A 14,509-nucleotide genomic window follows, 5' to 3' on the forward strand; every position below is an offset into this window, starting at 1 on the left:
TATACACACATACATATATATATACACATATATACACATATATACACATATATCAATGGTTGGAACCCAACTCATGAATCACCTTTTTTTAGACTTTGTTGAGCTTCCACAAAACGGAACTGGTTTTGTTGGTAGTGAGGAAGCACCAGTTGTGGAGGATCAAGGAACATCAGGCGGTGGTGTGGTAGCATGTCGCGAGCCAACACAAGCCTCTGGTGTTTGTTGTACGTATTCAAAAAGGAAGGAAGTGAAGAGCATGGGTTTGAAGGTGAAGTGAGGGAAGTGCAGGGACAACGCCGCTTTGAATGTAAGGTGAAAGGTACAAGATGAAGGATGAAGAACCCAGCGAAGAACCTGGTGTTGGCTTCATGGTTCGGGTGGTGGCTTGGGATCCGAGGGGCTCCTGAGTTCAAGCTGTGAACCGCTGAATTAACAGGAAGAGTAGACATCCTTCCGAGGTGGGCGAAATGAGTACCAGTGTGGCACCCAAGAGGCTGCACATGAAGGGAGGGGGTTTTGATGGATTTATTAAATCTGGTATTGGTGTGGTGCAGGCATGATGGACCGAATGGCTTCCTCCTGCGAATAAAAATTCCTTGTAAATCCATCTTCTGAGCCACAGCAACCTCGGCAAAGCCAATGTATCTGGGGGGGAGACAGTGATTGGGAATGTTAAGTTGGAGGCAGAGGTGTGGAAGAGGATTCAGGTGGGTGCGAATGCATGGAGTGTGGAGGAGGGATTGATGTCAGAAAGAACAAGCTCAAATGAGCAAAGATCCTCGTCCACTTAATGATGACGTCATAAAAACGAATATGACGTCTGTGATGCATCAGGTTTGCGATAAATTATCTCTGCTAATGCCCGGCTTGATTCCCGCAAACAAAATTCAAACAGCTTGCCCAGTTTCGGAGATAATGGTATAGGCAATTTCCATTAGCGGCGATATTATGACGTCAACTTTTTTTTCTAGGAAGAATTTCCAAAATCAGAGGTGGTTACTGCCTGCGCATGGGCTTTCTGCATATACATGGCAAGTTTCATGAAGATCAAATGAAAACTCTGGGTTGTGAAACAAAAAGTCAAAAATAGGAATGACGCCATAAAAATTGATATGACGTCATAGTGATGCATCATATATGCGGTAATTCATCTCTGCGAATGCGCTGTTTGATTCCCACAAACAGAATTCAAAAAGCTTGCCTAGTTTGAGATTTTTTTTGGCGATTTCCATTCGTGGAGATATTTTGATGTCATAACTTTTTTTTTCTCGGAGGAATTATCAAAATCAGAGATGGTTACTGTCCGCGCAGGGCATTTTTACATATATATGCCAAGTTTCAGGAAGTTTCGATGAAAACTGTAGGCTGTGAAACAAAAAAAGTCCACAAGAAGATGAAGAACAACAACGTGAGTAAGACAGATCCTCCACGAGGATCTAAAAATATCAAGGAAACAAAGGGAAAGTTCTGATGTCTTGTGTAAATGCTGGTCTACCTTTTAATGTCTCCTGAGGTGGTGCCACTGAAAGAGAGACAACAAGAGGTTGCAGGTCTGCAATAACAACTGGGTCAGGAGGATCGTGAAGTGAAGAGGGTGGAGAGGAGGAGGATGGATGAACTGAGGTTGGAGATTGGTGTGCAGACGAGCTTGACGATTGAGATTGAGAAAAAGCCGGATCAAGTTGGCTGGATACTTGGTGCAGATTGAGGAAAAAGGGAATACTAAAGAGAGTGGATAAGTTGAGGGAGCATGGAAGGAGGAAAAAAGGTCCACTGCGGTTGCAATGGGAAGATTGTGCGAGGAAGGATATCAATAAGGTAGGAGTGGTGGGAGAGTGAAGAGTGATGGTTGAGGATAGAAAATTGGAGGATTATCATGGTCAAGGCAGGGCGGAAGCTTGGTACGTACCATTCGGCCTCACCGATTATAAAGGGAAGAGAGGAAGAAGATGGCAAGCTGACAGCATTTGCATTTTTGTCAATCATTTTATCATCCCTAAAATCAACTTTGGGCTGGCAGGATAGCTGGAGGTATGCACACTCGCCTATGAGCTGTCTAGTCTGGCTTTCCATCTCAGCCCAACAATAAACTGTCATCTGGATGTTTGACAGACAGGGCCGGGCCTCAATGTTTGCACCATCCCTTGAATGGACGTTAAACTGGGCACACCATCTACCAGAATTAGTTGGTAGCCATTAAAGATCCCACAATGTCCTTTGCGAAGAGTAGGTGAGCCATCACCGGAACCCTGAACCAATTACACATTCTTGCTCAAATGTACAGGAGGCATCAGCGGTACTTCCCCGCCTCCAGCAGATGACGCTACCCTCGGCCATCTACTACATACAAAAGAAAAAGCCTCAAACCCTTCCCAGCAATTACAGCATTCTTCCAGTAAAACCCTCCTGGTTAAACTTCCAAGGTACAAGCTGACTGCTCACAACTCTTTTGTTCCTCCCTTCTGCTGTCTGAAGAACCACCTTCCTGAGGCTGTGCAACCCCTTGGTCAATCCCTCTCCTCTTTCCAGAGATTTACAGCTGGCAACGCACCATCATGTAATATCATCCCCCATCCTGACCACAAAATCAATTATCTTCGATATCTTTATTTTTGCAATTCCAAACTTTTGTCATAAAATCAAAAAAAAAAGTTCGTCAACTTAGGTAAGAAACAAAGTATAGAGAACCGCACACCCGTACCCGCACCCACGGGGCTCCCTCCCTCCAATGTACAATATCTCCAGCAATGTCGCATTGACACAAAACCGATATTTCATCATCGCAGATGATGCAGGGAAATAATGCACGACAATACAGCTCATCAGTTGTTAACCTATACAACAAAGAATAAGGTACAGAATATGATATCATGAACAATCAGATACAAACTCATCACCCAGCCAATCAAATGACGTGCAACACGGCTGGGCAATAAAACTTGACGATATGCGTGCAAAATTAAGCCAAAAGGACGGTTGAAATCGTGCGGAAAGAGATTATTCCACGGAGTGATGTTCACAAAAGGCTGGAAGAAAAAGAAAAGGATGATTTAAAAGACCACCTATAAATATGACCCTATGTTACCTCTCCCAGTCACCTCAAGCATTTTGATTGAAGAGTGCAAAGTTTTGCAAAACGACTTTTTTTTTTTCGTTCTTTCTGGATTGTCAACAAACACCGTAATCAAATCAATGGCAAATCCCACCAAAGTGCAGCAATGACAAGTTGATCAACATTACAATCTACGTATATGTACACATCCACAAGTGCAGGGAACTCAGGTATGGTAATGCCAGACTTGCTTCTTTTTTTTTTGAAATCTATGAAGTTAGTTGAATAAATATTGTTTCTGAGTCTATCTCAAATATTTATTTGGAATGAACCTTTCAAAGACCAAAAGTTTTATGGATTTTCATCTCTGAAGTTTTCTGAGTGCACACTGAGCTCGATGCAAGTACTGGGGTTAAACCTTGCTCAATCGACGAAGCCAGTCGATCCCGATCAACAAACTATAGGGCATACGAAAGCAACTGGAAGAGTCATTAAGGGATATGCTGACCATTACTCAACAAATGATGACGGTGGATGCTGCTGGAATGTGATACAGCGTGCCAACTTGGCCGTGATGTGTTTTGTATGTCGAGAGTAAAGGGGAGAAACAATGAGGAAAAGGAAGATGGTGAGGAAAATTATGGGTCAGTAGATTTTCCAGAATGGTAGTGAGTTCCAACCATGGCTCCCTGCGGAATGTCTCCTCCCGCACGCGCAATCTCAATCCTTTTTCTCCTTTTGCACAAGGCGCGGTGCGTCGACAAATTCACGCCCGTTGTACAGTATCACCGCACCAGTCGCAGCACTCGCACTAGCCCAGAAAGCCACGTACACCAGCATCTCCGAAGCCGTTTCGCCTGTAGCTCACAAAAAAAGGAAGGGGGCAGGTCACACACATAAACCAAGGAAAACGCAACTGGAATGTGACGAAGCAGCAGAGTGAAGGAAAGAAGAAAATATCCAAAGCAAATATGGGTGTTAGATAAATCGCACACCGTTTTGCCGATGCAGATGTTATTCACCCTCCGTTATCCCGACAACACTAGGTCTTATAATCAAATAGCGTGTGAAGGCACGAGATGGGGAGGGAGGGCTACAGAGAGCGAGAGAAGGCACCCTCCTGCTTAGATTTATTACCACGGCAGGGGAAAGCAGATCTGCAAAAAAAACTGCCAAAGACTGTAAGCTTCCCCACTGAAATTCATGACAGCAACTGTCAAAGTTAGTCAGATTATTTCATAAGCCTTGCCTCAACCTTACCAGAACTGCACTTGATGGAGAAGCCCTCGAGCTACAAGGGTTGGAACCACAAGTTCTAGGTTAAAATGTAAGCACATTTCGACTTGTATGACTTCTTGCATTCAGGATGAACCCGCACCCAACCTCACCCCTTTCCTCAAGGCAATAAAACAATTATGCCCATCTGGTCATCAGAGGGTTGTGCTTTAAAAAGCTGCAAGTTATAAACCTGAGTGTCTTGTAATGATCTCTTTATAGCAACTCCTGCACAAATATAGTGACGTGAAGCATATTAAATACTCATGACATTAAAAGTCACTGGGACAAAGATATTTTTAGAAAGAGCAAATTATGAGAAAACAATCAATTCCTCCAGGTTATGACTATGAAGTTACAAGCAAACCTATCGGCAAGAGTAAGGAAGTATGGAGAGATGTACTGTATTGCAAACCGGGTTTGACTTGGCAATGTTTTATTTGAGGGAGGAGAAGGCGGGTGGGGTGGGAGTGGATGCAGCGTGCATGGCCGTACCTGCTGTCAGACAGCACACGATGCACATCGAGAATGCAACAAGCATGACGATGGGTAGCTGGAGTATTGGGAAGGTGAGGTTGGACAAAAGATTGAGAGTAAGAAAGAGAACGGGAAAATGAGTAATAATTTCCAAGAATAACACACTCTTTCCACCACTCCATTTATAATCTGATTAATATTTTGATTAAGCTCTGCCTTATAAGCAACCCAGCGTGTGCAACACATGCACACAAATCTCAATAAAACCTGATTATTTCACAAATGCTTAATTTTAAAACTTTCACGTTCATCAATTCAATCCATTTGCAAAAACCTTCCAACGTACCCAACCTCCACCTGTCGCACAAATCCAATTTCCACAAATCACCATCTAATCATGAGGACCGTACTCCTCTGCAGAGCAGGGCACCCACGACAAATCGAGAACATTTTCATGCCTACAACCCTACAAGCAACTCCACCAAAGAATGCTGTATGTTGGGGCAGGAATTTGAAATTTGGTCAAGGTAACGGTGCACAATGGCCTCTGGCCTACAACTTCAGAAAGAACAATGGATCTTTAACATTGCATCAACAACTGCTAGCAGATGGGACACACAGCTTATCATCCCTCCGAAAGACAACGTACACGTTGCTAGAACACCCTGCCTGCAAATGAAGTCAGATTGTTTTTTTTGGGGGGGGGAGAGGAGGGGGAAACCCCAAGATACTTGACAGATTAAAGGTGTGTTTGCTACCTCTGAGCTATCCTGTAAACTTCATGCAATCCTCCCTTTTAATTGTTGTTCAACTGACCGTCATGAATTTCCAGTCTTTCTGTTCGTGGAGTGGATCCAACCCCCGGCCTGTTTCCTCCACCACAAAGTTCCCCAAGAAGAGGTCAATAGAATCCTATGGAAGGAAAACAAAAAAGTTTGACAAATCCACACTTTTTAAACTACTGCATGGACAGGCAAGTACTAAAGTATTATACTTTTTGTTTGGTGGTTCTGAGATTCAATTTTTTTTTTCTGCTCATATATTTAATTTGATCGTGGTCCTGTAATCTCGATGATTATCACATTAATAGTTCAGTTATGGATTTTAATTGGTTCTTTAAAAAGGCATATTTCGACTCATTCTGAACAATGAACTGAAGACGAATGAGCCCAATATTATACACCTGCAAATAAAACCCATCACTTCGCTGACGGGAATATTAAGCGGGGACAGAGAAAGAGGGGAGAGTGAAGAGGTGGAGGGGCAGAGAGGGATGACAGAGTGGAGGGGTGGAGAAGGAGAAGAGGGAGGAGTGGGGGGCGTGGAAGAAGGGAGGGAAAGAGAGGAAGAAGGGAGGGAAAGAGAGGAAAAATGGAGGGAAAGAGAGGAAGAAGAGAAAGGAGGGTGAGTGAGGTAGGAGGTGGAGAGAGGGGAGAGAAATAGGTGGGAGAGAAAGAGGTGGGAGAGAGAGAGAGGTGGGAGAGAGAGAGAGGTGGGAGAGAGAGAGGGGAGACAGAGACAGGGAGGGAGGCGAGAGAGAGAGAGAGAGAGAGAGAGAGAGAGAGAGAGAGAGAGAGAGAGAGAGAGAGAGAGAGAGAGAGAGAGAGAGAGAGAGAGAGAGAGAGAGAGAGAGAGAGGAGGGAGGAGAAAGAGAAAGATAGAAAGAGAGAGACACACAGAGAGAGGAGGGAGGGGAAGGGGAGCGAGAGAGGAAGGGAGGGGAGCGAGAGAGGAAGGGAGGGGAGCGAGAGAGGGGAGCGAGAGGAGCGAGAGAGGGGAGCAAGAGAGGGGAGCAAGAGAGGGGGGAGAGGGGAGCAAGAGAGGGGAGGGAGGGGAGCAAGAGGGGGGAGAGAGGGGAGCAAAAGAGGGGAGAGAGGGGAGCAAGAGAGGGGAGAGAGAGGAGAGCAAGAGAGGGGAGAGAGGGGAGCGAGAGAGGGAGAGAGGGGAGCGAGAGAGGGGAGAGAGGGGAGCGAGAGAGGGGAGAGAGGGGAGCGAGAGAGGGAGAGAGGGGAGCGAGAGAGGGGAGCGAGGGGAGCGAGAGAGGGGAGCGAGAGAGGAAGGGAGGGGAGCGGGAAAGGAAGGGAAGGAAGCGAGAGAGAGAGAGAGAGAGAGAGAGAGAGAGAGAGAGAGAGAGAGAGAGAGAGAGAGAGAGAGAGAGAGAGAAGGGAAAGAAGAGAGGGGTGAAAATGGGAAGAGCGAGGAGAGGGGGAGGCTGATGAAGGGGTGGGGGGAAATTGGTTTGGTCCATCCATCTATCCCTTTGTCTATCCCTTCCATCCATCCCCTCCATCCATCCATTGTTGTCTCCATCCCATCCCTTCCCTCCATCCCATCCATCCGTTAATAAGGAACGACACTGTGGGAACAACACAGGCAGGTGGTCATGCAGATGTACAGTGAAGAGGGTCAATGTGGCTTGCCATGCAGCCTCAAGCTTATGCACCGACGCAAGCACTCCAACAAAATGGTTGATAAAGAACGGCAGGCTTGGCAAGCGATTAGCGATCATCAATCAGTCATATTACACACCTCCGGGAGACACCCCAAATGTCAAACTATGTCCAAATTGAACAAATAAACACTTTTTTTAAGCAGTTGGAACTGCTGCCAAGTTCAAGTCTGGAGTTTAAATTTTGTAATTTGGCTTAGTTGAAGAGATTCTAGAGGTTATGTCATGTGCGGAAATGAAATAAAGCCACAAACGCTGGTGTCTCTGAGGGTTTATAAGTATTGTAACGTATCCAGCAATTTGTAGGTAAGATGATCAAGCATTCAATGACATGAGTGAGAAAAGTGAAGAAAAAAAAGCTATCGTTAAGAAATCGTTGTGGCCCATTCCAAATCAAGGCATTGTTCGGCAGGCAAAAAAATGGTGAATTAAGAACCCAGCAAGGGAGAGCAGGCTGACCAAGGATTTGCCTGATGAAGGATATAATTAAATAAGGCTGTTAATTATCTTCAAAAAGGGTGTTTTCATTAACCCAAACACCCAATTTTCACTCTTGCACTTCCTTGGTGTTTTCTGAGTTTGCATGCAAGTTTCAGGCTGCTAGGTTTCATGGTTTTGGAATTATGGAGGAGACACTTAAAAACACACACACACACACACACATACACACATATATTAGTATAGATTTAGAAAAAATAAAATCACAAAAAGGTAGTAGGTTGTGAAGAGAAAAAAAATATATAGAAATAAAATAAATGAGCAGAATGTATAGAGTGAATGAGGTCTAAAAATTCAGGGGGCTTTTAGCCAAATTGTAGATGGCTAATAAGTTACAAGTAGCTCATACATCAGCTTATGACGAGGCAGTTGCAACTAAAGCATCTTCGTATTGTATCAAGCATATTGGGCTGGGAGTCAATCACGAGTTCAGATCACAGGTCGCATCATTTCTGAGGGGCACGAACATACCACTGATTGGATGTCTCCTTTAGGTCAGGACAAGAATTTGGAATTTAGCCCCACAATGGCCTACCCTTGTAAAATACACAATAGGGTCTTTAACGTCACTCCACTAGCGAATGGCAGCAGGCAGATCCCAGCTTGACGTTGCGTTCATTTATGCAATGCCCTGCCGACAGAACACCGAGGTGACAGCTTATAATCGGACTGTGAATCAAACCCATACGAGACAGCTCAAAAGGAGTACGCTCCCTCAGAGCTATCCTGCCAACTCATGATCAAAGAAAAACGTAATAGCTTGGTCACAGCATTACTGCTTGGCTATAAATGTCACCATTTAACAGTCTAAAACTTCACTCAGAAATAAATAAATTAAAATCAAATAAAAACTATTAAACCTACTTTAACACCCTCTTCAAAACAGCAGTTGTATAAGCATTAGCATACTGCTGCAAAGACAAACTAATTATAAAAGTGGCTTCAAATGGTAAAAATTTAAAATAAAATAAAAATAAAACGAGACATTTTGTAAAAGATACGATTCAATATTATTGCCAAAACTGCAAAATGTTCCGTGTGGAAGGTAAACAACTGCGTCATATACCAATGGCAAAGATATAAATATAAATAACTGCATTGGCAGTGATTAAAGTTAGGCCTCTGTGGTAATCAAGTAACGAACACATTCTGCACAAGACAAAGTGTACCTGTCGAAAACCATCAGAAAAGTTGTTTTTGTAATAACGAATGAGCGAATTCCAACCATCCATCAACAAGCCCCACTTGGTTCGCTTTCCTTTCCTGCCAAGGGTAAAATAAAGAAGATAAGGTTAGAGGAAAAAAAAAATTTTTAGATCATGCCTTACTGTTAAATGTGACTTTCTGGATCACAGCTGTGGAAAAATGACGAAAAGGAAAGCGTTTATAACAAAAGGAAAGGAGGTGTTAAAAGGAACAAGATGAGGGTACTGGCGAGGTTGTTGCTTATGTGCAAGTAATACTTGCCGTGTGTAATCGGTCTTCAAAGCCCCCGTGCCAGCGTATTGCTTCGCACAAGCGTCTGCGTTGTCAGCCCAGACTGCCGAGGGGGGAGGGGGAAGGGCGGGGGGAAAAGAGAGAAAAACAGTTGGAACACAACACGTGAACAGAATACACAAAACAAGGGCAAAGACAGGAACAAGTTGAGTGCAATATTCCCACCGCCCCCAACCCTCCACACAAGTTAAATGGTAATGCACCCATCGGTCTAAATAGCCAACGGTCTTAATTTATTCAAACAACAAAAGCCAAGTAAGCATTGATAGTATTAAACGCAGTGAGTGCCCAGTAGGACACTTTTAACGGAGGATGTACAACAACTGGCTTCTTTACACATGAGGGAGTTCATCCACAAAATTCATATAGGAACACTGCACGCTTCTGCTGCTGACATGTCGAGTGAAGAACTTGCTTGCATGCAGAACACCGTACCTGGATGTTAAAGGGAACGGCATTTTGTGACAACAAAGCTGCGAGACCCACAGGAATGCAAGTTGGACTTCCTAAAGAGCTCGCTCTGTCATTGGCCTGCGAGCTTTTCCCATCCAAACAAGCATTCCCACCCCAACTCTCAGCAACATTAACGGTGAACTTGGCTTCGATTTATACTTTCAGTACTTTTTACCCATTCTCACCGTTCTTGTAAATGAACTCAAACTCCAGGTGGTCCTCCGTGTGCTGCCCAGCGTGAAGGACGCCCAGTCGCTTGGGAGAAACAGACGTGCAAATCAAATCATTTGTCTAAGAACGCAAAGTGGAGAAAGACTCGGCACTCAGGACAAGCACAGCACCAGAAAGAGTACTTCCTCAAAAAGGAGAACTTCATACCTAGAGGAGAGATCTCAAAGTACGAACAAGCCGATCAATCAGAAATTGCAAGCAATTTGCATGAAAATGGATAATTAGACACAAAATGAAATTTGATGCAAGTGCCGAGACCTCAATAACAGCGGAGAATGGACCTCTTGCCAAAAATTAGTTTCCACATCACCATAATGGCTATCAGTGGTACGCGTGGATACCGACGGGCGGAAATCATGTTTTGTCTATAGGAAACTATTGAAACAATAACGGTTAGTGATAAAAGACTATTTCTATGCTGCAGAAATGTACAATCCGAAAATTCAGTCCCGGCATTTTATCGCATTCGTGGAAGTGCTGCAGCATTTCAGAGGAATCTACATGAATGAAGAAAAACATCAAATTAAAAATAATGTTCAAAAGCTCAGACCAGCAATGCACATATTTAGAGTGCTCGCTTTTTCACTCAAACTTTCCACACAAAAACTAAAGATCTCATCAAGTAATATCACCTAAAAGAAAACATTCATTTCTTTGTTGTAGATGGTTAATCAGTCAATGAACAAAAGCCGAGACAAGCACTGTTTACAGATTTTGCGCCTCCATCCATCCAAACATGCCCTCACCTCAATTCTGTACCAAACATGATCTTACTAAAGGGATAAGGATGTATTGAAGCCTTCAGTGTAGTTGTTTGAACTTTCGGAATTTGCAAATTGGTCGTTAACGAGGAAATACAATCCATCGCTTCGCTGACAGGAATATTAAGGGGTGGGGGGAAATAAAGAGTGAAGGAGATGACAGAGGGGAGGGAGAGAGGATAGAGAGGAGCGAGAAGGGGTGTGGGAGTGAGGAGGGGGGAGCAACAGAGCCTGGAAGGTGGGAGAGCAAGGAAAATAGGGGGTGGGCGAGGAAAAACTCCTTACCAAATGCCACGATACACTCTGGGAGGAGGGGATGGGAGCTCGGAGGATAGGAAAGAGGGGAGGGGGGAAGGGGAGAAGTGCAGAGGGAGAGATTGTTTGGGAAGAGGTAAGCATGAGGGGAGGGGTGCTGCACATGTGGCGGAAAGGGGGAGGAAGGGTTCTCTACTTGCATTTGGGAGTGGGACTTATGGAAAAGGGGGTAGTGCAGGATTGAAAGACTGCCCAGAGATGTCCACTGGGGGTGGAGGAGAGGGGAGAGGGGAAGGGAAGGTGGCAGCACGAGGGGAGGGGAAGGGAAGGCGGCGGCATGAGGGGAAGAAGGAGGCGGGAGGGGAGGGGAAAAAGGCAGCACAAGGGGAATGAAGGCAGCGCGAGGGCAAGGGAAGGGAGCGTGAAGAGAGGGTAGGCAGAATACCAGAGTATTACCAGGGCGATAAAATGCGCCAAAACAGAGTTTTCTTTTTCACCACCATGTTCGATATAAAACCGGGCATAAAATCTCTTCCTCCTTCATCCTCTTCTTCTTCACTTATAAAGATGTGAGTCTTATTCAATCCTGTTTCTAACATTGATTAGATTCAGAAAATGCCGATTATACACCGCCTTTTAAGGCATCACAAAGCAGGTCGCTCTACTTGCTCCACAGGTGAGAAAAGGATACGAAAAAGCAGCAGATTGTTCAATAATTTATTCGCACGCTTTTAAGGACAAAGTAATTTTTTTTTTTTTAGCAATGACGCAAACATTGGTATTCCCATCAGTGAAGCGACAGGTTTTACTTCCAGTGGCTTTGAAATGAACAACCAATCATCTTGGTGAGCACTCGCCAAGTGGCTTAAGCACTCAAGCAAGCACTCTAAAAGAACGCCTGGCTTGGCAAGCGATTAGCAATTGCCATCAATAAACCCATGCACCTGGTAACACCCAAGCAATGTCAGAATAGAATAAATGAACACTTTTCAACAGTCGGAACTGTTGCCAAGTTCAATACTGGAGCTTAGGTTTTGTAATTCGGCTTATTTTAAGAGATTTTTGAGGTTATGACGTGCGGAAATGAAATAAAGGCACGAGCGCTTGCATCTCCGGGTATTTATAAGCATTGCAATGTATCCAGCGAGTCATAGGTATCGATATTATGAGTGAGGAGAGTGAGAAAAAATAATAATAATAACTTTATCATTAAGAAATCATTGCGGCCTGTTCCAAGTCAAGGCATGGTTGAGCAGGCCAAAACACATGGCAGCTTCAGACCCCACAGCGAGGTTACCCAAGATACGCCTTAAGACCCCATAAAGAGCGAGGTTGTCGAAGATGCGCCTAATGAAGGATATAATTAAATAAGGCCATTAATTATCTTCAAAAGGGGTGTTTTAATTAACCCAAACACCTAATTTTCACTCTTGCACTTCCTTGGATTTCCCTTAATATGCATGCAAAGTTTCAGGCTACGATGTTTCATGGTTTTGAATCTATGGAAGATACACACACATTCACTACATAGCAAGAACATTCATTCAAGACCATTTGTATGATAAGAATTGAAGAAATAGTGCCAGAAACAACGTTCAAATTTGGATATGAATCGACAATGCTGGAAAGAATAGCCTAAAATTGAATGTGCTCATCAAAAAAACAGATTACATGAAAAATAAAATAAAAAAAACAATGTCATCCTTAGGGTGACCCGTATCTTGCCAAAAGGTGACCACGTGTGACTTCTTTAAGGTCACACTGAGGTGAACAGAGCTGCTATCCACCAGGAGCGACTCCTTGAGGAATATCTGCCTACGAGAGATTCTGATGAGAATCGTTCTACAGAGTAACCATGAAAAATATGCTTTTTCCTCATAACGTCACCAAATGACGTCATAACGTCTCAAGCTTGACATATCTCGAAAGCACTCATCGAGGTGTTCAATTTGAGGTACTACACGATATGGTTCCTAAGACTTGAAAATTTGACCTTGGTGTCAAATATGTTTGACCTCAGGTGCTAACCATGAAGGTCAAGGCCAATCGCCACCAAAAATTAATCAGCTGAGCGCCAGACCATGAACTATATTCCCATGAAGTTCGAAGACGATCCGATCAAAATTACTCAAAAAATAAGGGTTTCGTCAACTCCCCTGATTTGCGACAAAGTGACCTTGACCTTTGACCTTGACCTTCAAAATTTTGTGCACTGAAAGGGACCTCTATAGGCCTCTGATATGCGAAGTTACAAAAATTTCCAATGATAACTGTGCTCTGCAGAATTGTTTATACGTGATTACAGACAAACAAACAAACATACAAACAAAAAAAAAAAAATTAAAAAAACATACAAGCTGACTAACATATCTTGCAAAAACTTCGTTTTGGCAAGATAATAATTTAAAACAAAAATGGCCAAGCATGTGCAAAGGTAAAAAGTTGATGACAAGCTAATGAGGGGTCCATTTTATACAGAATCCTGAAATGGGATGCAAGATGAAAAGATGAACCAAATGACTTTTATTGGGTCTCGATACCTCTGAATGAAGTTAAGGGGTGGGTCAGAGCCCCCATAACCCCCATCAAAAACACTGCATGCATGCACGCACGTTAAAGTGCGCACACTAATGCATGCCTGCACCAACGTGTGTGGGAACACTCGCACCAACGCACGCCCACGCCAACCAACACCAACACTGACGCGCAATTAATGCACATGTAGGTAAGCACAGGTGCACCAATGGACGTGCAGGCACACCAAGATGCACGCATTGACACATGCACGTACACCAACACCAACGTGCACACTAACTCAGCCAGATGATCACAAAGAATATGAGATTAAAAGAGATGTATGCAGTACCACAATCCAATATGACATATCTTTCAGCCCCGTGGACTGTCTGGAGGAAAGAGCACAATTGGATCGAGAAACAGTGAAAATAAACACCTGCAGCTGTGCTTGTAGCATTCGTCGAGCGAGCAAGCTCTGTACAACATTCGTACGATCCAGGCAGTCGATGCAATTTGTCCGAAAGACGCCTTCCTGCTGCTGCAGCATCTGACCTTCCGAATCCAAGAGGCAATATCTGTACAAAAAAAATCTTTCCTTGGTAAACCCAAATCCGTTTTTTTTTTTAAATAACTGCAAACTGAATAAATGTAGGTTTAAGTAACTAACTGCAGCCACAAACAAGTGTAAAGATGTGAGACAAGGGCACAAGAAAAGTACCAACAAAAATATTTTTAAAAACAGCTGACAGAAATGAATGTGCAACTCGGTTCAGTAATTCACCTTCACGTCTCACTGACTACCTACTGTCCCAAAATTTATATTTCAACTTCCACACACGTCATTTTTACAACTGCGGTCCAAACCTTGCCTACAATCGATCCATCCAGACCATACTCTGTGCAGAGCGTTGGTGCTGCCTAAACAGTCTCCTTGGCTATTGGGCAGAATCCTGGACAGGTCGCCACTCCGACACAGGATACCAGCATGCTGGCACTCATTTTGCCGACCTCGGAAGGACGATAAGTCGAGTTAACCCCACCTGG

At 43.9% G+C, this 14,509-nt stretch overlaps 1 protein-coding gene across 2 annotated transcripts in view; it reads right to left on the reverse strand.

Annotated features, from left to right (window-relative positions):
- Positions 1-2,587: 2,587 nt before the first annotated feature.
- Positions 2,588-14,509, reverse strand: part of SACM1L (SAC1 like phosphatidylinositide phosphatase) — a 96,992-nt gene continuing 85,070 nt past the window's right edge. Inside the window, exons 14-21 of one of the 2 annotated variants that reach the window (XM_085878133.1) lie at positions 13,902-14,040; positions 9,887-9,956; positions 9,219-9,291; positions 8,921-9,014; positions 5,621-5,716; positions 4,823-4,880; positions 4,313-4,343; positions 2,588-3,909 (exon numbers count right to left, since the gene is read on the reverse strand). In XM_085878133.1, the coding sequence (XP_085734259.1) occupies positions 3,864-3,909; positions 4,313-4,343; positions 4,823-4,880; positions 5,621-5,716; positions 8,921-9,014; positions 9,219-9,291; positions 9,887-9,956; positions 13,902-14,040 (607 nt within the window). In that variant the 3' untranslated portion in view covers positions 2,588-3,863. The remainder of the gene's footprint in view (positions 3,910-4,312; positions 4,344-4,822; positions 4,881-5,620; positions 5,717-8,920; positions 9,015-9,218; positions 9,292-9,886; positions 9,957-13,901; positions 14,041-14,509) is intronic. The other variant, XM_085878132.1, reaches the window with a different exon arrangement.

This window comes from Eptatretus burgeri, chromosome 4 (assembly GCF_056783735.1).
Source record: "Eptatretus burgeri isolate ZD-2024b chromosome 4, Ebu_testis_v1, whole genome shotgun sequence".
NCBI classification, from domain to species: Eukaryota; Metazoa; Chordata; class Myxini; order Myxiniformes; family Myxinidae; genus Eptatretus; species Eptatretus burgeri.